This window comes from Lissotriton vulgaris, chromosome 6 (assembly GCF_964263255.1).
Source record: "Lissotriton vulgaris chromosome 6, aLisVul1.2, whole genome shotgun sequence".
NCBI classification, from domain to species: domain Eukaryota; kingdom Metazoa; phylum Chordata; class Amphibia; order Caudata; family Salamandridae; genus Lissotriton; species Lissotriton vulgaris.
In genome coordinates, this window is record NC_141694.1 from 1050035916 (window position 1) to 1050059454 (window position 23539).

Genomic DNA, 23539 nt, shown 5'->3' on the forward strand with positions numbered 1-23539 from the left:
TTGAGTAGCAAATCACTTCACAGCTTTTGTAATGATGGTCCTGGACCTGTACCGTATGCACCTTGCACTATTGTATTCGCACACTATGAATGTTTATCATTGTCGTATTAATTTCAACCAAATTTTTAATGATGATTATGTTGTATGTATTTTATGTGTGTTGGCTTTATGACAAAGTGTCGAATAAAAGCTTTTACAAACAAACATAACCGCGAGGATTATAATGCTCTTAAGAGTATATGGTATGGCAATATCCCGGAACAGCTAAGTGAGTTGGTCCCGACAGCTGCAGACAGGCTCAGCTCATGCTAGAGCACCATCTCACACAAAACCAAGCACTCTGCCTCCAGGATTGTTAAGGCCTGCCATAGGAGTGACTTATAGGTATATATGTGTCCAGATATAGGTTTAGATATAGGTATACTATATCTAAGCAAGGGGTGATTACACCACCTTGCCCCAGCTGAGTGATCAGCCAGTTGTGTCAATTTAAGGACCTGCCAGGGGTGGCAAGATATGCTGCAGTCCCTGGTAGGCCTTGGATGCACCTATGCCCTGGGCACCTATAGTGCACTGTATAGGGGCTGACAAGGTGTCCAGTACCAGATTGGTTATGCACCTAGAGAGAGCAGATAGCCTGGGACCCTGATTAGCAGGATCCCAGGCCAACTAAGTCGAAAACCAGCTAAACACTAGGCAAAAAATCTGGGGTAACCATAGTCTGGTATCCACCCTCCTACAGTGCCCCACTCCAAAATAAACCGAATGCATGAACTCAGCAGAAGCTCAATCCCACCCTGTAACCCGCAATAGGGTAACTCAGTCGCCCTTATTATAAAATTCATGTTCTACCATCAACGGCAACTGAACAGATGGGGCCATAGTATTGCCACAAAATTCAAGAAGTGTAACAAAGTATATTAGAACATCTGGCAACGAGTAGATGCAGCGTCGTCATTGCCTAGACTACCGGCAATGTGGTAACAATAGCATGAAAGGAACTAAGACATGGAAGCCCGGAAGGCTGGCAATAACAAAGACATCTGACAGATCAACACATGACGACGTCAGAAGATGACCGCATTCAAGACACGTATCCGTAAGCGACCGCTGAACCAACACCGCTGTTGACAACGTGAGGAAGCAGAGCAAAACTGAAGAACCCAGAACAAGATACCGGATTCGTATGCTCCAAGGTAAAGCGCCACTCCTACCAGTTAAGGGTGTTTAGGGAACACGCCCTCGCATGCTTAATGGACACAACCGGTGCCAACTAACACCCGTAAATGATATAGACTCCAACGGGGGAGTGACACCACAAATCACTTTAAAGACAATTATGCCAACCTCACAAATCATGCCGGCAACCGTAACATGCCATCAAAAGTACTCGCTTCACTCTAAATATTCCTCCCTGCATGAATTTCACACCAACGTGCAGATTGATCGCCTCGGTGCACGTTCAGAACGATAACACAATAAAACAAAGACCACGATAAATGACTCAAATTTTGCCATTCCTGACCTGCCTCCCCAGGCCCCCCTTCCCTTAATTTTTGAGAAGATTCACAACCAGGCAAGAGAAGCAGACTTTTTTTCACCAAGACGTTCCATACATCCAAGACCAAAGTTCCAGATGAACTGATGACACACTTCATGTATGGGTAACCCTGTTAATTCACTCCACAACATGTGACTCAAAGTCCTTTTTAACTTTCACCACTCACTGCTATACGAAATCGTTTTTCTTTTTTTCCCCTCCAGCACAGAGTCCTACATAGAAACACTTAGCCCTGAGGAAGACCTTCTGAAAATCCTCCCGGTCCCCCAAACGAAGGTCGAAACGCATCTACGCCCCCACAGGCCAATGGATCCCAGTGTTAAAGAGTTGAAGACACCAGAAAGACTGGCATATAAGCTGGATTTAGACAGCTTGTAGATCCTAGATTTTCCACAGGCTTTCCCTGACCTCTTCACTATGGACCCATAAATCAGTTTGTATAGAGGTCTTAGCAATCCTAGAGACCCCATACTACACAATCGCAGTAGGACTATGAAACATCTAGTTTGCAGAGTTGTAATGTCTCTAAAAAGTGTACTTAATTGCAGGAAACGTACTGTATTGTGAAAGTCTGGTCCTATTATGAAATATGAGATATCAATTAAATGAATTATTTTTTATATTAGATCTTATGTTTATTGTGTATTGTATGTGCTTTTATGTTTATTTATGACAGTAATCTAATAAAGCGTTGCTTTACTCGAGTGTCAATAAAATCATTCAATGGTACACATGGGTGAGATGTAAGCCCATTTGAGTTCTACGTAACCCCACAATAGGTCTTTTAGCACCGGTCTGTTAGGCTTGATCTAAAAATTACCAGTTGTAAAGGAAATCGAAAGTTCTTTAGTGGTTGTATGATGTGAAGGTCAGCAGCAGTGTTTTGTTTTGAAGGTTCAAAATGAGCTGTTCAAATTTTAATATGGCAAGCAGAGGCCTACAAAAAATAAACTAAATGTCCAAAGAACACTAATATTAGTGGTTCAACTTTTTTCTTGTCTCCTAATGTAGGGATTAGGAATGTTGGCCATAACATGCTCATTCTGTATAAATTTGCAGCCTTAGAGGTACATGTTTGACATACTCTGGTTTTAAGATCTTGCTCTTTCGCCTAGTTTCAAATTGCAGATTATTTTTTGGAAGTGCGTGTACACCTTAACCAGCCTAGTGCCCTTTACGACATCAGCGGAAACGTCTTACAAATGTTTTTTTCTCTCTATAGATTGCAAGCTAGGAGTGGAACTTAAGGAGAAAGGGAGCAAACCTTGTGACGTAAATGAAAAGAAGACTGTAGATCGTTTAAGACCACCTCATGGTCACAAAGCCTTGTCCCGTCGAGATGGCAGCCGTAAATTTGTTGGAAGTCCAGAAAGGACTGTGCCATCAAGGGAAATTCGACATCCGTTCGCTCTGTATGCAGCTGGGGAAAAAAAGAAAGACACTGGAAGTCAGAAAACTCACAATGTATGTGCACCAACATCTGCCAACGAAGTAAGTATAATAAAACTCTTTTCAGGAGCAATAAACGTTAGTCAGCGGTTTTGCCTATTCTCTGGTGTTTTGTGCCATCTTATTTTTGTTTAAAGTCTCTTGTACCATGAATTGTTTCCAGGTTAAATGAGTAAAAATATTGTAGATCAACATTTATTATGTTGTTGTTTTACACGTTATCTGTATGGTAGAAAATGTGCTCCTTTGCTGTATGCCAACTAATGTGGTGATATTCGAAAGTTCATGTGGTAAGCTTGTTATTCAGAAAACTCTTCTGTACTACATGCAGTTCTAGTGGGATGAATTGCAAATTGCATTTCTTTTGGTAGAGTAAATAAAAAATGACTTCGAAATGGAAAGGCTAATGATCATTAGTACAATACATTGAGTAAAAAATGACTGTCCATTTCGTGCATTTGGATAATTCAATATTAGGCTGTACAGGTTTTGTCTTATGGGATGATTAGTGAAACCAATCGCATCTTCGATGGGGAAGGACTTGGTGTACTATATTAAAGAGCTGACCGTCTCCACATCTTTTGATGTTACGTTAAGTCACTTGTGCAGTAACACCAACTTAGTAAAACTTTAAAATATATTGTGTTACTGGGAGGTGAATATGTGCCAAACAATGAGGTGAGACACCTAATTGGTTGGCGCAAGATTTGTTTTGTGAAATCTTAATTGGCTTTTTTTTCTTTATACTCTGTTGTAGGAATCCACCTCCTTCTCTACCCCCCACCACGTTCTTTCCCTAAAAGCTGTAAAATCCCCCACACACCCAAATTGGCAAACCTTTAGCACCCTCGAAGTCCCTAGTAAATGGTACCCCTAGTATCTAGGGCCTGAGGTACTGCAGAGGGTCCCTAAGGTGTATTGTAGTTCCTATTTTCCCAATAGGCTCTGCGCATTGGAATAACATAAACAGCAGTGTTGACGTAGGACTAAGGTCATCTAGGTCTCTACTGACTATGTTAAACTTAATTGGGTTTGCGCCAGCTAGCTCAGAGGTCACTGGAGACTTTCTCGAATGAATAGGGAGGGATGAACTTCCCTGGCTCAGACAAGAAGGGATTCAGTTTCCGACAACCGCATAAACATGACAACTTTGCTCCCTCAGAATAAGAGTATCTCTAGAGTCATGTGAAAACAATAGACAGCTATTTCACTCAGTCAGCAGTGCATACTTAGTTTCACCAGAATGCAGAGAAATAGAGAGACAGGCGTTTTCAATAAAAGGTGTTATTTATTGAGCAGTCTTCTTCCTCATGCAAAAGAAATGAATTGCCACAATTGCAATACGTAAAGTAAAGTGCGTACAGTAAAAGTAGTATTATGAAATAATACTGTAAAAGCATTGATATGGTTTCTTAGCCATATGATACTTTGAAATGGATAAAATATATACATACATAAATACATTGACTAATGTACTCAACTGGTGCTTCCAACTAAGCCTACCCCTGTGTACCTGACCTAAGCCTAATACTTGGGAAGGGATGAGTAAGTAGCAGTTTAAGTTAAGTTGGTTAAGATTTGTTTTGACAAGAATCTGCATCAAGAATTCTCTTAAGGGTTTAGTCAGCTCCGTACCTTGGTAATAGATTGTGGGAGGTCTGGTATCTCTTTCCTCAGGACTCGATATTATCCCAGCAACCCGCAAGGGTAGGCTGGAAACACCGGAGCTGGATTTTCTCGGCTGGAGAAAAAGACAGCGTCTCTCTGTGCGTCAAACGGGAGGGGCGGCTTCCGTGGGCCTCTTGCATCAGCTGGGCTCTCGGGCAAGTAGATGGCCGCTCTGCTCCAAACCGCCGTGTGTTTGCTTAAGGCAACTGTTGGTATTTTATACCTGGAAGGTGCCGGATTTGACGTAAGGTTGGACATAAGACGTCACTAAGAACTAACAGTTCTTTCTGGACTTCAGGAGTTCTTGTTCAAATCCCAACAAAAACAGGGGGGATTTCCCAGGCTGCTGGAGGCTTGGTTTGTTTAAAGAACGTGTTGTGCTTTCTAGGAGTTGATGGGAGTAGCCGTTCTGTGCTTTGGACTGCACGGGCTATTGCTGAATATGGATCTGATTCTTATGCCTTTATCAGGATATTATTCATTATAACCTCACAAGGGCATAAATCCGGAATATCGAATTAGGGTCCTAGATATAAACACGACAAAGGGACCCCTCACCAAGCAGATGCAAGACTGCCATTACAGGCTGCGTGCCTTGGTGCAGACAAAAGTGAAAACCTAACATGTCACACAACCCTGTGTGCCATCTACCCTGCAACAGCACATAATATTTGTACGTCACCCCTACAGCAGGCCTAACAGTCCTAAGACAGAGTGCTGAATATTACATGTGAGGGCATACTTGCATGAGCAGATGTGCCCCTGTGCTGGTCAGTCCTATTACTGCCAGTACAGGTGACCAGGGAAGCATTTTCAAAACATGTGCTGGACACTGGTGAAAATGAGTTGCCCAACTACATGATGGCTTCACTGAAAGAGGGATGTTTTTATATCAAACATCTCAAATTGGTAAACCTACACGTGTCAGATTTACCAATACCTGCACCCAGAGAGCACCTTAGTGGTGCCTCTGGAAAACTTACCAGCTTCTGTTGTACCTGCTGACAGGTTTCTGCCAGCCTGCCACCTGAGTACTGGCCTCCTAGAGTTAGAGCCTTTATTCTCAGGAGACGCAGAACAAAAGCTTGTCTGGGAAGAGGGTGTAACATCTCCTACTACAGGATGACCTGCTGAGTAGCCTCCTTGGGTCAGTGAGCTTCAGAAGCTGCTGCCTTTAGAGTATGAATCTGGCTCCCCTCAAAGAAGAGGAAGCCTTGCTCCCCACTCACCTTAACTCCTGGAGATTGGTCCTGTAAGTCGATGTACTGTACCTGTTTACAAAACTTGTTATTCCTTCCATAGAATAACATTGCAGAACTCAGAAATTGTACTGAATGTCCTCTGTGTTAAACCCAAGGCTGCTCGACCGCACTACCCCCGAATAGAGCACTTTGGGATTGAAAAACAAGCCACTGTCCTTCAGTAAGGGAGTCCTTGCACCCCTTACACGGTATCATATTCCTGATCTATCACATAAAGAGCCAGCTTCCTGCAGTTTTCCATTCTGAAGTCCAAAATATAATTAATAGCCTCCTCTATGAATGAGGACAAAGTTATTTTTGCAGTAGGAATGTTTCCTGGTTTTAAATACTGTTAATTATTCTTCCAAACAGTGGTTGTGTCCAGAATCTAGGTTTTTTTGGGGGTTGCATTGTCTAGCAGCATTTGGTGGCATGTTATTCCTCTTGCGATACCAGACATATGCCCGAAAGCCCCTGTTCCAGGTTACTATCTATAGGTTTGTTCTCCCGCCGATGGGTCTTGAATCAAAAAAGAGGTGGCCCAGGAGGATCCTAAAGTTTGATCGAAGGGTCGTTGAGGGCAAGTTTGAAAAACCAAGCAAGATCTCCCAGAACATTGAAGAATACAGAATACTAATACTTATTGTAACATGCTGACATGCCCCCTGAAAACACACAAGCGAGTCATAGGTTCACAAGCTCACAGTTGAAGCCCAAAACAATAGAAGTTGTGGCAAAATGGAGTTGGACACACTACACGATAATGCAGAAACAGAACTCTTGGGGGGGGGGGGGGTCTGATACTGAATAGCCATTGACTTGAAGAGGCCGAAAGCGGCAAGGAAGAAATCAAAAGGGGGCAAACCCCACGAAACAGGAGCAATCAACACTGGACTCCATGCCCCCCTGCGTCAAAGTACTCGATCGAAGGGTAGCGGAATCTAATAGAGCCCCAAGGGTACTACAACATTAAGAACATTGCAAGAGGGAAACCCTCCGACCCAGCTTTGACACCAAAAGGCAATCTGAACAGGTCAAGGAGGCGAAGGATAGGGGGCCACTGTCATCAAAGAGGAAGGAGAAACTCCATAATGGACACTGTAGGTCGAGCGAAAGCAATTGTGACAAGAAACCAAAATATGACTCTATTACAGAAGCAAAAATAAGTAGGAGAGTTGTTGAAGGTTTTTTAATCCAACACGACCAGCAGGGTAGAAACCTTCAAGGAAGAGCAAATGCAGTTCAAGTCTCCACCTACTTCTGATCCACATGACTGGGAATAGTGAGATCTTTTATGTGGACGGGGGGGGGGGGAGAAGAGACTTGTGGTTTTTGGTTCCCACAACATTTTACCATCCTGGCAGGATGAAGGCTGTCGGCAATTCCGCCCTCATCAGTGCCCGCTTTCCAGGTGCCAAGTAAGTCATAGGTGGCCACGAGCGTGTATGGTCAGTGGGGGCTGAGGAGAGAGACACTGCTTCTCACCTCTCCTGGTGCCGAGTAGAGACTCGTGGTTTAGGTAAGTCGTTGTTTTAGAAGTCGTGGTTTAGGTAGTCGTGGTTTAGAATTCCTCAGTGTTGAGAATTCGTTGTTCAGGTAACTCGTTATAAAAACGCAGTTGTTTAGGATGTTTCCCGTCCTCTCAGGATTCTGTGCTTATCGGGGGCAAATCAGTGGCTTTCTCCATCACTGTGGCTGTAGCCAGGAAGAGAGGTAACAACCCTACATCAACAGGTACACCTCTGGTCAGTGACAGCAAAGGGGTAGAAATGGTGAGCAGAAAAATAGAGAGGGCGGCAGACACTCAATTGAGAACTGCAAACTCAAGTGCACTCCTAAACGCTGTGGTTATCAACCGTGAGAAGATGCAAGAATGAATGTATAGCACGCCCGGTATAAAACAAAGACGGTGATGACAATCCTCCAGAAGAGTAAGATCATTTCAAACCCATGCCCCAAATCCGCCCTGAATGCAGGCAGCTGCACACGGGTACAACATTGTGGCAGCATGTCTGGCTCCAAGTTTCTGATTTAACTTTGTTCTACAAGACTTCTTTCCCTAAGTGTTTTTGGGGTACAGGGACTGCATACAACTGGACACTAGGATTATCATAGTACACATGCACACACATGTACATACACACATGTACACACGTACCAGAGTGCACATGCGAGCTCCTACACGTGTGCGGGTGAGCTCCTACACGTGTGCGGGCACATGCACCTACACATGTTTGCACGTGTGTCAGTGCGTGCCTACATGTTGGCACTTGTCCACATGGACACGTGTCGGCGCATGGGGACACGTGTCGGCGCATGGGGCACATGCACGCACATACATGCGTGCGCACATATACACAAACGTGTATATGCATGCACTCACACGTATGCACACACCTCCTTTCAGAGTCCAAGGTTAGTGAGGCCGTAGTCTTTCATCATCTTGAATGCCTGATAGCCCCAGGAACCTTCATTGGTTAGGGCATCCCTAGGGGTCTTTCCCACCCAGGCATAAATGTGGCATGTACAGGCACCCACATCTGAACACTGCTGCACTTGTGGAGGCTTAAAAGAGGGCTGTACTTGTTGTCTGCGACCTGAAAAGATCCTAGAAGACTGGACCTTCTCTCCCTCTTGTACCTAGGACAAAGAAGTGGACTTCGAGGGGTCAGAAGACCTACTTTCTGTTAATGCTACAGAAGGCCTTTTTCTGTCCACTGGACCCTCCTGTTGGCCTCTGACTGCCACCCTGTGAGTCTCAAGTTTCTCTTCTGAGGGGATTTAGAAGTGTACTCCTGTAGTGGGTTGGTACTTTAAGAACTAAAGACCGAAGGTAAAATCTTTGTCTACAATGAAAATGTTAGTGTATCGTGCTCCATCGTGATCAGTGTCAAATTGAGCCTAGGTCCTCTTCTACAGCGACCATTCATTGTCATTGGCAAAGTGTGCTATTTGACGATATTTCTATACAAAACTAATTTTACATCTCTGCTTCCCCATATTAAAGTTTTGTCATTTTGCGATTTTAATTATTAAAGATTAATCCTAGTCTTCTAATTTTTGTTTTTGGATTTTTATTGATTTGCATTTCGATTTTATGACTGTTTTTGTGCTGCATAAATACTTTACATGTTGCCTCCAAGTTAATTCTGTCTGTTCTGTGCCGTAGCAACCTGGGGACTGAGCTTAGGTTTATTCAGTGACTTTAGTGGTTCACCCTGACCAGGATTGTAATTATTACTTGGGTGGGTACTTACCCTCTTCAACTAATAACCCAAATTCTTACAATATCAAAAAACAGACGAGGTACAATGTTCTGCCTCAGCCAACACGGAGGTACAGAATTATTTATTGTCCAGACTGGTCAAGGACATCTTCAGGTGGGCCGTACATAGACATATATGCCTGATAGCTGCACATCTGCCATATGTAGAAAACGTAGAGGTAAACCACCTGAGCAGGCAAAGAATTTCACTCGAATGGGAACTGAAATAGAAATGACTGCAAAGGGTATTTCGTATATGGGATACAACAGACAGACCTGCGTACAATACCAGGAAATGCAATATGCCAAGACTTTACATTTAGGTACACAGACCACATGTCTGGAGATTGCCCTGTCAACAGACTGGCGGAAGAGATTTGACCCTTTTACCCATGCCTTTAATACCACTGGTGATAAGTACAAGCAATTGCCCATGTCTCTGATCTTGATAGCACTACAAAGGGCAAGACCAATGTGGTTCTCAGACTTAGTAGAGCTGTTGTAGGGGCAATAATGAAGCTAAAAACCTCAAGACATCCTGACCATGCAGGATAAACCTGTCTGCCACCTGGAGTTCGCCAGAGCAAAGTTGAACAGACCGTATCAACACCATTAACAGACAAACAGAACAACCAAAGATGGAGCCTACTTAAATTATCTGCCCATAGGCAATCAATTTTCAGCCTTTCATAATCTTAATAGGTTCTCAGATTGCATCCTACCTCAACTTTACAAAATTCCTGCAAGTTAAATAAAAAAACTGAATTATAGCTGGGGTTTAGAGCCTCTGCCTTTTTATTTGAATAATACCCTTCTTAAAATAGATACTCTACATGCCTTAGAGCCTCTGCGTTTACCACACTTTTGAACATTCCTGCTTCCTTACTCTACTGTAATTCAGTAAACTAACCATATCCCTCCTTACAAATCATTAACTCTCGTTCTTGGTAAACCTTTCTTGCAATATCAAAACATTTCTGACCCATCCCACTCCCAGCAATCACAATCTCTCATTCTATTTAACGTCTCTGCTATCTCACAATATCTAGCCACCACACCCCTTTTTAGGTCTTGCTGGAGTAGCATCCGTAGATGCGTCCAGCTAGAGACGTATAGCCGTCCGTCTCGGGGGAATTAGGGACAGGAGGGTGGCACGCGCTCCTGCTGCTGGATTTGCCTGCGTGAACGCGCACGTCGGCTCCGTCCACCTTCTCAGCAATTCCCGCGCCGTGCACACACAGACACTCGCTCACACACCCCCTCCCCCCCCCCCCCCCCCAGTCATCGGCCTCTTTTAAACACATACACACACACGCATACACACAGACTCCAAGACACATACACACATGCACGCTCACACACATACAGAGCCCCACCCCGCCGCCGCACACGCACACAGACATGCCCCCGCCCTCGCAGCTCAGCAAAGGCCCCCACTCACCGGTACTCGTCTCCAGCTCTCCATGCGAGGGCTCGTTGCAGGCGGCGACGGTCTCTTCCTTCGGTGCGGGGCTCTCACCTCACGGGAGCCCCGCTAGCGCCAGCCGCTCTTCTCCTCCTGCCCACACGTCCCAGTGCTGGGTAGGCTCCCGCCTGGGCTTCCGGTGTGTCTTGGCGTCCCGCCCCCGGCCTGCCTGACTTCCGCCCGGGATTGTGCACGCCACGCAGTGTTGCCAGGTTGGGCTATTTCCCGCACAATTGGGCGACATTTTTCCCAATTGTCCGTGAAAAACCCATGCCTGGCGGGGGGCTACTTTTTGGGCTGGTTGTTAGCCTGTGTGTGGATTTTCCGGGCTGGGGCGGGCGCCCGTGGCGTGCGCCTTACACAATGGCACAGGAGGTCAATTGACAAATGAGTGTGCAGCGCGGGCTAACCTCAGTGAAGGCAGGACAGTGCAAATCATTGGAGGAGGACCCCCCAAGGTTTGCCTGTGCTCACATGAACACACCCACCACCCTCATATCACGGAGTGCAGCGGCAGCCTGCGCGTGAAATTGTGAAGTGTAGCCAAGCACACCTGCACATGCGCAGCGCTGCACCAGACAACCACCACCTAGCATGGTGGTAGTGTGTGCGGGCCGATGTGAGTCCCCAGGGCTGTCCATCTTGTAGCGCACAAAAGCGCTACCAATGATTGACAGCCCTGCGCTGCGATGACTGTTCTGAATCCTGACCTGATTCCTGAGTGGGGAAAGCAGCGGGTAAAAAGCGTAGAGCTTCAATGGGCCTTGCCAATATTAAGTGAGATCTCCGGTGCTACGCGCTGTTCAATATGCCAGCAATCACACATGCAAGTGCCAGGAGCACAGTAGCGTCTTCCCTCTTCCGACCGGCAGTACACACATATCCCTGGAGGTAGAAGGAAGTCGCCCGCACAGGGCGGCTCCAGCGCCAGCAGGTGGTCGGCCAGCAGCGCCATCTACACTTTTTTTATTTTTACAAGTCCTGCCGGATCCTAGGATGTCATTGCTGCGATCCTTTTAGGGAGAGCATAGGCAAAATAAACTAATCGATTTGTTTTCAATCACAGTGATGCTGTTTTTAAAAGACACACATGGTGGGTAAGAGCTAGCCGGTGGCAGTGGCAGGCTTCATCCGCTTGTGCGCCATAGCTGTTCGAGCATTTTAAAATACTTATTGTATATCACGCTGATTAAGAGCTTAAAAACTGCTGATCCGATTGCATGTGTATTTTATCACTTATTGCACTGCGCGCTGATCTAAAGCGCTTTTAAATATTGACCCATACGATCGGGTTTGTTCCTAATGTTATGGTGACATTGTGGGGGGCTTGACTCACTTGTATTTGATTCTCCGGGGCTGATTATTAGTCCCGGGGGTCGCTCCACCTCCTGCACTCCCGCCCCGTTTCCGCCGCGTCGAGTGTGGGCGTTTGCTGCGGAGGGTGAGGAGGAGCCCAGCACTTCCGGTCTCTAGGCAGCGAGGTCAGCGCTCTAGTTGCCCCTCCCTATCCTCTACTTATGTGTGTGGGTCCGCGACCGTGCAGCAGACGCGCCGAAGTGGCACCTAAGTCAAGCCCTTCCGCGGCCGGCCGGGGCGTGGGGCCACAACCCCTGCCCATTTAGTGCAAGTACCTATCCACTATGATGGCCAGGAACTTGTGCGTTTGTGTCCATCAATAAATGTATCCTGCAGGAATTCTATGGAGGCACATGCGATACATAGTTGCCCCTACTGCCCTTTCAAAGGTATCAGAGAGCTCGCTAGCTCTCATGGAGGACTGAGAGCCCAGGGAGGCTTACTCAATTGTAGATCTTTAAGTAAGCACTCGACTCAAATAAGGGATCTCCTGCTGGATGAGAAGCTTGATTTTCTCTTCCTAACGGAGATCTGGCTGGACGAGCACTCTGATCCCAATATCGTTAGTGCTGTTCCACCAGGGTATTCCATAGCCAGAGTTGATAGGGAACGAGGAAGAGGCGGGGGGATTGCAATTATTGTAAAGTCCCCATTAGAATGTACCCTACTCCCGATCCCTATAGACAGATGCGAAGCTGGAACGTTCAACTTGAAGCTTAGTCCGCAGGACTCTATATCTGGGATCCTAGTATATAGACCTCCAGGAAGCCTTGGAAACTTTAGGTCTAGTATTGTGGAGAGCATTGCCCACCTAACCATTAGACGGAGTAAAATCTTAGTTTTACAGGACATTAACATGCATTTTAAAAACGCTCATCTGAAAGATGTTACGGACCTTCGTCAGGAAATTCAGGAACTACAGCTTGAGCTGAAAAATACCACTCCTACGCATGTTATGGGTCACTTACTGGATCCTGTGTTTGCGAGCTGGGAGGGGGTGACTGTGGACACCCCTATTCCTATCCCATGGTCAGATCATTACTTGGTTCCCGTTCAGATCAGTAGCTCTGGCTGTGAGAATCGCGCAGCGGACATCAAAAACTTTCCGCACCGTAAATGGAAGCAGTTCTCCCAAAATAGCTTTAACTGGCTGATACAAATAGGGGGTCCGCTGGATGGTACTGATGTTGAGTGTGTTAACTCTAAGCTTGATGAGCGCATCCTAGACGCCGTGAACGAGCAGTTCCAAGACTTGTGGTAGAAGAGCTAGGACTGCTCTATGGTTCACACCAGATTTACAGCTGGTAAAATCGGAATGTAAACGGCTGGAGCGCAGTTGGAGGTTGACATCCTGTTCTGGGAGTAAGGTCCGCTACAAATTAGCTATGAGGAAATATCAAAAGCAAGTGCGAGGGGCCAAAGCTGCCTACTATCACATCTGGATAGAGGAGGCGGAGAACTCCTCGAAGGAGCTGTTTAAAATTTTTAAAGAAATATCCCTGGTACCTGGCGTGAATTCCCAGTCTACCGATTCTGTGGGGGAATGTAATCGAGTGGCTGAATTCTTTGCTGGTAAAGTAAAGAGTATTTATGCCTCTTTCTCCAAACAGCCGGTTAGTAGCCTTCAGTTCATGGAATCACTGGGATGGAGAGGATCGGCGGAGAGGTTGGAGCACTTCTGCATTCCTCCATCTGAAGAACTGCGCAGCATCTGTCGTAGTGTAAAATCAGGCTCCCGCGCCCCCTAGGGTGCTTGCTGAGGGCTTGGATGTACTTGAACCCCTGTTCAGATATGTACTTCAGGTCTCCTTTACCTCCCAGCAGCTCCCAGCAGACTGGAAGAAGGCTATAGTCCTGCCCATTAGGAAAAAGCCTAATGTGGGTATGGAGGTTCTTGAAAATCTAAGACCTATAGCTCTTCTCCCTTATTTGGCCAAAGTGGCTGAGAAGGTTGTAGACCGTCAGCTGGTGGAGCACCTGGAGAAGGCTGAGATTTTACATCGCTCTGTTGGGATTCCGGTCGGGGTTTTCGACTGAGACTGCCCTTCTGAGAGCCACTGAAACGTTGAGACAGGGAGCAGATGCGGGGCACACCATGGCACTGGTGATGCTAGATCTTAGTGCCGCTTTTGACACTGTAGCGCATTCTATCTTGCTACAGTGTCTTAGCGATGGTGGTGTCACCGGGTCTGCTTGGGGTTGGCTAAAGTCCTTCCTCACGGGCCGCTACTTCCAGGTCCAGCAGGGACTTGCCCGCTCTACTGAGCTGGCACTTGACCAGGGGGTGCCTCAGGGCTCTGCTCTGAGCCCCACTCTATTTAATTTATATATGGCCGCCCTGGCCCGGGTCGTCCAGGCGTATGGAGTGGAGTTGGTATCCTACGCCGACGACACCCAACTGCTGTTCTCCCTATCTCAAGGCCCCGCAATGACAGCGTCCAATTTTAAGGCCTGTATGCAGGCTCTGGCGAATTGGATGGACTCCCATTGCCTAAAATTGAATGGCTCTAAAACTGAGGTGATGGTAGTGGGCGGGGAGACCAGCAGCTGGTCAGCCGAGTGGTGGCCGCCATGTTTGGGTCCCACCCCGGTACCCTGTGAGGAGGCTAAAAACTTGGGGGTATGGGTCAATCCTACCCTTTCTTATGAAGGGCATATCCGCCGGTTAGTTGGGAAGTGTTTTGGAGTCTTGAAGACCTTAAATAAAACGCTTGACCTCCTGCCCTTGTCAGCCAGACGGACCATGACTCAGGCCCTGGTGACCTCCCGGATGGACTATGGGAATGTTCTATTCCTGGGGGCCACCGAGAAAAGTTTGGGGCGGCTGCAAGTTCTGCAAAATTCTGCTGCACGGTTAGTTCTGCGGCGGCCTAGGAGAGCAGCCTCCAGTCTGGCCCTGGATACTCTGCACTGGCTGCCGGTCAAGAAGAGTGCTTTATAAATGCCTCCTGATCTGCCATCGCATTGTATGGAATAGGGCTCCTTCTTATCTGCAAAACTTGGTGCATAAATATGAACCCTCGAGAGCTCTTCGCTCGGGAGGAACGGGCTTGCTGGTGGTTCCTTGAGTGAAGAAAGCAAGAATGGGGGGGGCGCTGTTTTAATGTGATTGCGGCACGGAGCTGGAACAATCTCCCTTTGGAGATGAGACTAGAAGGCGCTGAAGTCCAATTTAGAGCATTGTTAAAAACTCATTTGTATAGGATGTAGTGTTCACGGAAGGGTGGGCAGTCTCTGTTATTGTTGGCTAGTTTTTTTCCTGACTAGCGCGGGGGCACGCCGTGAAGGTGTTACCAGGCGCTTTATAAGCTGTTTTATTATTATTATAGCACACTGTGTAAACTTAAGTTCTACTGCTGCTAGCATTTGCCCTTTGTGACCCAGTCATGGTCTGACAATTTTACAGTCAGTGCAATTTCTCAGTGGTTCTGAAAGCAGCAGTGGTGACCACAAGTGTAAAATCATGTAGGATTAGATTGTGGGTATACAATCGTTTGTCAGTAGGATCATGTGATTTGCATCAGTTTCATTTTCTTTTCATAGCTTGTCCTTGCTTAACCCTTTCGATGCTCATGACGAGCTCAGCTCGTCATGATGCACGGTTGAGCTGTGCTGATGACGAGCTGAGCTAGTCATGAACAATGGGAAAGCAAAGGATCCAGCACCGGGGGGGAAAACACCTAGCAGCCAAGGTGTTAAATGAGTTTAATTTCTTATGTTTATCTGTTTACATGAACTTATTTTCTTGATTTTGCTCGCTAAAAAGTGTCACTCTTCGTGTCATACATTTAACAGTTGAATCTCATTCATAAGTTCTCTGAAACCTTGAAAATGTCACGCATAAGCACTCTTCAAAACGTGGCAACTTGCAGTCTGTTTTCATGTTGAATAGTCCCCTTCCATTTCTGGTGCTTTGCAATCGTTTATGATCTTCGTAGAGTTTCTCGCTGCTGAAATGGCTGTAATTTGTTATATATATATTTCCCTCATCTTCGTTGCTTGATTTTTGCGCTCGAGAGAGTCACTCGTAGTTTTTGACTGTCACTCATAATTACACTGAAATTATGAAAATATCACATATAAGCAATCTGAAACCTTGGTAGCTATGCACTGTCACAGTGGTGACAGGTCATGAAAATGAGTAGCTTTAACACAGGTGCCCAGGTAATCCCTTTACACTATCTGTCTATTGAATAGAATTTATATTCATCTTTTAAGTGGTGTCTGACTATTTCTGCATTATTTGAGAGTTGCGAGTTTAGGCTGTTTTTTGGGCTGAAAGTGGTCTGATTGGGCTTATTTTGGGCTTATATTTGAGCGGCTTTGGGCTTGGGACGCGTCTAAAAATCTGGCAACACTGACGCCATGCTAGTTTCTTTGTTTCTGCTTTCCCTGCCGATGTCCACAATGCAGATGGCGTTCCGTTGAATTATGAATGTTAATAAATGGCGTAGCTACCAATTAATTTCCTGTTATGCGTGGCTTTCGGACAATCCTGGTTTTGCCAATACATCACGTTGCATGTTGAGCTTTAATTTTGAGCTCGTTCTTAGTTAAAAAGAATTTCTTTTGGTTTGTTGGGCTTGTCGTACTCTGAGCATGTCTGAGTGATTAGTATCTCTTCGGGGAGCAAGCTTGGTTGCGCGCTGTCTCTGAGTCTGTTCTAGTGATAAGTGTCTTGTGTTCTGAGCATACGAGGTAAAATTACCTTTGTTTTATTTGTTAAAACGGCAAACTCGTTTTTTATAGGGATCGTCTAGTAGGCAGACGAGTAAGATAAATTGAGAGCAATGTCTTTGAAGGATTTAAATGAGGTAAGACTATTCAGATTGATTGGTGCATGCTTCACAGTGCTAGTTTAACTTGTTTGGGGTTAGACACGAGGAGATAAGGGATTTGATCACAATCACAGGATGTTGAGCCCACACCGATATGACAGTTTTTTTCAACGTAGATTATCATAAATGAAGTCTGCAGTTTTCTATAACCTAACAATGTTTCCCTATCTTTGCAACCATCGCCGTACAGTCAGTGAAGTATTTGTTCTCACACTGCAGCGCCATGTTTGTCCATAACGTGACTAAGATGAAGATTAATTGGGTAAATGAAGGCTTGCTCTCAGCCGCTCTTAAAACACCCCCCAGAGCGCGCGCCATTGCTCCACTTGTCATGGGTTCTGCCTTTAGTGGGAGGCGCTGAACGTATCTTCAAGTGCTCTTATTCAGGTGTCTTGTTGACAGACCACTGTTTGTCGGGCTTGGGTCGAGTACTTCCTAAGCAAGCGTCACCTGTGCGAGGAGCGAGACGTAGTGCATATGAAATATCGGAATTGTGCATACACACCTGCGTAGTCTGTTTATGTGCATTAGCTTACTTTTGTTTGGAATGATTGAAAACAGCCACATAATTGCAGTCACAGTCAACAGCATGATCGAAAAATACTGTGGCTTTGAACATCCCGTAGGAATGAACGGGCCCAACTTGCATTGGCAAAGCCAACAGGCTTGTTCTTGTTGTCTTTCGTGGCTAACACAATCAAAGGGCGAGGTGACAGATTGTGGAGGTTATCTGCCACCCTGATTAATCACTGTGTTTTCCCCAGCCCAACCTACACGCCGTTCACATGGGGGGAAACACTGTGTGAAGGAGGGTGGGAAACAAGACTAGCAGATTACATCAAAGGGTTCAGTGTAGCTTGCTAAAATATAGCTTTTTGAAGACTGTCCGCCGCTGGAACTGGTCACCAGAGAAACTATGCAGGACTAAACTTTGTAATGATTTCAGACATTGGAGAGGCGCAGAACACAACAGTAATATGGTGCACATCTGTGGGACGGCACGAAACTTGACGAATACTGACTTTGTATGCCCCCTGCCTGCATGGCGCTGCTGCATGATGTTTCATTTTTACCTGCACTAACAAGACATGTAAGATGATTGGCAATTGCATTGGGCATTGCTAGATTGGTTATCCTACGTCACTAAAGGACAAGTACAAGCCTGACACTTTTATTTAAGTTAATTATTTTAAAAAATTAAAAGCCATTCTTATTTGTAATATCCATATATCTACGTCACGTAAATACAAAACATGTTGCATTACAAATGCTATAGGTGTCACATATGCGAACGTTATAACTATTGGCATTGTAAATGACAAAGCTATTAATTTCGCTATTTTCAAAACCAACACATAAATAAAAAATGTGTCATTTGCAATACCAATAGCTCAAACTTTCCTAATGCGAGACAATTGCATTGCAAATGCTTGTTTCCATTCCCAATGGCTCACTCTATTACATCTAACTCCCAGTTAACTTAATCATCACCAGCTGAAAATGGGGGCAATAGTAATTTATTTAAAGCACACGACTTACCCAATAACCAACAATAAATGATTGGATTGACCACTTAGATTGGTGTCTGCTATGCAACCCCCCCCCCTCCTCCCCCCTCCAATCATGTCAGTGCACAAGAACTTTAGTGTATTTTTCTGACCTCACAATAGGAAGGAAATGCACCAAATGGTGCTCGGCGACACTCATGCCCAAAACGAGAAAAAGACTTCAGAGAACATACCCAGAATACAATTCCAGAAAATTCTTCAATCTTTAAGGCAGTAATCACAGGGAGCCATGCCTGGAACAAATTGATATCTTTAAAAAGTTGTTAGTTTTATTTTTCTTAACGACTGTGAAAGTGGTGGATGATTTCTCTTTCGAGATCTTTCTGTATATAGCCTACGATACCTCCACGAAGCGCTGGGAACTGAAATGCTTGCCACACGCTGCTGGCCAGGGAGCCCAGACACATTTGCTACATTCTGACAAATTAAAGGTTATATGGGGTGACCGGTTCCACATGCTCTCTAACCCGGGTGACATTTAGGGATTCTAGTCTCTAATGGGGAGGAATCCCTAGATGTAAGTTGGATGAGCCTTGGGCCACCAGTAAGTGCCGGTAGAGACACAACACATGTCAATTGCTTGGTTAGTTTCCAGCTTCTGGGGCTAAATGAGTGGATCAATGGGCAGATGCTCTGGTCGGGGTTCTGAGGGTGGACTTTGTGGTGGGGGTCACTGCTTGGAGCTGGAAAGGATTGCTTTGGAACAAGTGTGATTTAGAAAGACTAATAGAGGTGATTAGAGAAATTGGTTTTGTGTGTGATAAAAACACCTATGGATAATGAACATTGATTTTACTGTAGTTTCCCATAATGTGAATGGGTTAAACAACAAATGTAGATGGGATGTGTTTATTTATTTATTTTTTTTATTTTTTTTTTTTTTTTTTTAGCTTGTTGCAGCCTGAGCCCTCCATTATCCTCGTACTAGAGATGCATCTTGTTCAGGTGAAGGACGGCAATAAACTCTGCTATCCCTGGGTCAAGCAGTGTTTTTTTCTTCTCTTTCTTATGCAGAATCATCCCTTAGACTTAGAGGGACTGCAGTGGTGATTAGTCGTAAAGCTCAGGTTAGATGCCTTCCCCCTGTTTCTGATAACGGGGTTTCTGGGTTATAATCAGTCTCCCTTGTAGTTTCCAATGTGAGCTATAACATTGTCTCATTTTATGACCCGTTTCATGGTAATACCATGCCTCTTAAAGAATTGTTATGGAAGTTTTTTAATTTCCCTGGGATACCATACTGGGGGCGGGGGGGGGGGGTAATTTAACTTCCTTCCCTTACAGAGGTTTGATTCCTCTAACCCAAATAGAGTATCATAAAAGAAATGTCAAAAGGGTTTTTAACAATCTTTGTACTAGAATGGGGATTCAAGACTCATGGCGGGAGCTGAATCCCACAGCTAGAGTCTACTTTTGCTATTCTAGGAAATATGGGTCCGCCTTTGTGATTGACCATTTTTTTTAGCCCCCTTGACTATTCCTGGTACATTCTCCCAATATTATGCCAGGGGCCTTCTAGGATCATTCAGTTCCGGGTTATGGACAAGACATTGTTAGTTCAGGAATCTTATGTTCGTACCTTGTCCAGACATCGAATGTTTTCTCAATTAAGGCCCATACAGTGGAAGGCTTCACTATCTGTTAGGCATTTCCAGCCTCAATTCGGAGGTCTATGATATCCATTTCAGCCTTCTAAAGGAAGACTAAGATGGATAAGCAGAATTGTTTGCAGAGAGTGGCTGATGAAGCCTACCGTAAAGCTGTAGTTCAGCAGTCATCTAGATCCCGATGCATATGGCAGGAAAAGCGAGAAGCCCTGCGAGTTCGTACAGGGGAAGTTAATTCTCAATAGTCGGCAGAGAATGCATTCAATGGGATAATCTTCTAGAACTTGATGTCCAAAATGGCGGACCCCTAGTATATGGTACCCATGGCATAGGTACCACAGAGGTCTCCCAAGGGCGGAAGCATTTACTATGCCACCCATGAAAGGCCATGCAAAATGGAACTACAGGCCTGCCATTGCAGCCTGTGTAAGATGGTGCATGCACCACTTACTTTAGATATAGGATTACTATGTCTAAAGGTCACTACATTTAAAACCTATAAGTCACCCCTCTAGCATGTCTTTACAATCCTGAAGGCAGGGTGCCTGATTCTAAGTGAGAGGGTGTCTCTGCATGTGCAGGAAACCCCTGCAGCCTTTGGAGTCCATTCTCCCGGGTTGTTAGTACTGCAGCCATTTACGAAATATAGTGGCATAGTGCAACAACGTGATGACCAACTCTAAAATGGCTGAAAGTAACCCTATTGTGTTTGGTGTCAAACATTGTGGAATCGTACCCCCACACCGATAACCGGTGTGGGAGGTATGATTCCACCCCTCAACCGAGCTTTGTGAGGCCCCTGGTGTTCCCAGTACCAACCTTCTAGTCCAGGGCAGCCCAAAACGGTTGCTGCCGGCCAGAGACACATTTCTGCCCTCCTGCTGCTGAGCCATGCTCAAGCAGGGGAAGGCAGAACAATAGGCATCCTGTCACAGGGAGGTGTGACAATCTCCCAGCCAGGATTTGATGTATTAGGCCTAGGCGGGTGCACTTGCCAGCGGCCGAAAATCTGCATGAGGGGCACATTTAGTGTCCCTGTGCATAGTCAGTTCAAACCAGTCCTGGGAGCCGTTGGCTCCCAGGACTGGTGCAAAACTGGTCAAAGGACATGCGAGTAACCTCCCTACTGTCCAGACCCTCCCCTGGGAGGGCCCCCTGAATCTGTCCAACCCTCTACCATGGGTACAAAAGGGCTTACCTGCTGTAGGACCCTAGATTCGCAGTGGACCGGATTCTGAACCAGAAACTAATGAACTTCAAACGGCTGGACACGCTGGACTTCGTTTGGGCCCGACTTCGTCCTTCTCTCAGTCCAAAGCATCAACTGTGCCCGTGCACCTTAGAGGCTCCGTGCAGGACCTGTGAAGCATCAAGGACAACTGAAGATATTTCCCTTGGAGTGAAGGAGTCACTCCCCTGCAACCGCAGGCACCACATTACAATTCACCAGACTGCTGCTTCTGAGCCGTAACCTTCCTTTACCTTCTGCGTGGGCTGCCATTGCCAAGGCTTGGTGGTGCTCCAGCCAGACACTGACTCCCTCCGGACTCTACATCCTTCGTGGGACAGCTCGTATCCGGCTCCTGGTCGTCCTCTACGTCTCCTGGTGACTGCAGATTCTGAGTTACCCAGACTGGCCCCTCTGCTTTCAGGTACTATTCAACATGAATCCACCTTTGGATTCCAACGGACACTCTTGATCCTTCCAGCAGCAGCTCTTCAAAGTCCTCCATGGAGTTCGACATCTGTTTCCGATGCCACTTCAGCCCTATGCACCCGGCTTCCCCGAGATAGGTAACTCTAATACTATGGTATGGTACCACGGGTGGGGTGGCTCTCCAACCTCCTAAGTTCCACAGGGTTTCTTCGAAGTCCACTGGGAAGGGTCTTACAGACAGATTCATCAAGCGAAATGCGCTCGCAAAAGGGCCAGATTCTGAGAATCTGGCCCTTTGCGAGTGCAATTTTTGCATTTGGGATTCATCATCCCAAATGCAAAAATCGCTAATATAGAATTCGCAAATTTGCGAGGATTAGCATTTAAGGAATCTCTATTAGAGATTCCTTGAATGCTATTCATGAAACATTTAAAAAATTGCGAATTCGCAATTTAGGAGCGCTATTTACCACGAAGTTAAACCTTGTGGTGAATAGCAAACTTAGAAAAATGCATGTAAATGCATTTTTCTAAGTTGCATGTTACACACACAAGTCCTTTGGACATGTGTGTGCACAACATCAGTGTAAATTCACATTTCAGGGGTGCTTCAGGGTGTCCTTTGGGCACCCTTGAAATCTCATCCTTATTTGCGATTAGCAAATTGTTAATCGCAAATAAGGATTGACTCTCCATTCATTCCTATGGGCCTTTAGGCCCATAGGAATGAATGGGGAGTTATTCCTTATTTGCGATTAGCAATTTGATAATCGCAAATAAGGAGGCTGTAGGAATCACAATTGATTATGCTATTTCTACATGAATCCCGATTTGCAAGTCCTTAATAGCGATTCCTTAATAATCGCTATTAAGGACTCGCAAATCGGGATTTTGATGAATCTAGCTGTTAATCTTTAAAACTTCAACCACGACTCTTCTATAGAAATGTTCGCATCACGTGGTAGTGTTCCCACACTGCACCCTTCCTCCGTGGGGTCCCTACTTATTCACCTTGGGTGGTTCCTTGGGGGTCCCAGCGATTCTACATCCTCTAGACACTGTCTTGACTCAAGTCGTGGTTCTCATACCTCTATTTTAGTATATGTTTGGTCTCCCCTGGAGCCCACTGTGTGGTAGTGCTATTTGCTATTGTTCCTGTGTTACAGTAGTGTGTGCTTTGTGAGTATCTTTGTGTAGAAGATACTATGTCATACTTGGAATGTGTTATATTAATAAATACATATTTGTATAACTACTATGGGGTTCTCCTTTCATTTAATCTGTACTATGAGGTTGCACTCTGGTAAAACAAGCTGCTTAACATTCCTTCAAGACTATGCCTGAAGGGTGCTCTCCACAGCTACCACTTGGATAGCTTTCTAAGGTTATCTTTGACCTCTTAAATCACCATATGGGTTGTTTGGACTGGTACAAGGTCCCCACTTTAATTAGTGGACCGTATATACCAGGCCAACTTATCACATGTCTTAATAGAGTAGATTCGTATTTGTGGAGCCCGACAAATACTTGAAGGTGTCTTGGTGCCAACGACTGTATGCCAGGCCTTAGAAGGGACCAAAGCTGCAAAAGAGTAGTTAACTGAAAGCGAAGAGCCGGGTTTTTAATCCTTTCCTAAAACGCCTTAAGTTGGACTGAGACCTAAAGGTGCAGGGGCATTTGATTTGACAGCAAAGCTGTGAAATGAATAAATCTTCTATCACCTCAAGAAGCTTTATGGATCTTGGGTACGTGCAAGATTCTGGCTGAAGCTTTAGTTTCTCTACCTGAAGTTCACTGTTCTTCCAGGCTGGTTGAGAAATTTTTTTTGTCTAGAAAAGGTGAACAAGTCTTTGTGTGTCTGGTA

General features: G+C 45.5%; 1 protein-coding gene across 4 annotated transcripts in view; it reads left to right on the forward strand.

The window, feature by feature from the left end:
• Window positions 1–23539, forward strand: part of CCSAP (centriole, cilia and spindle associated protein) — a 46773-nt gene that overhangs the window by 14282 nt on the left and 8952 nt on the right. For all 4 annotated transcript variants that reach the window (XR_015296642.1, XM_086927110.1, XM_086927111.1 and 1 more), the window contains one exon: window positions 2784–3052. Coding sequence is in view for 3 of the 4 variants with exons in the window: in XM_086927110.1 (XP_086783236.1) it covers window positions 2784–3052 (269 nt within the window). In the remaining variant the exon portion in view is untranslated. The remainder of the gene's footprint in view (window positions 1–2783; window positions 3053–23539) is intronic.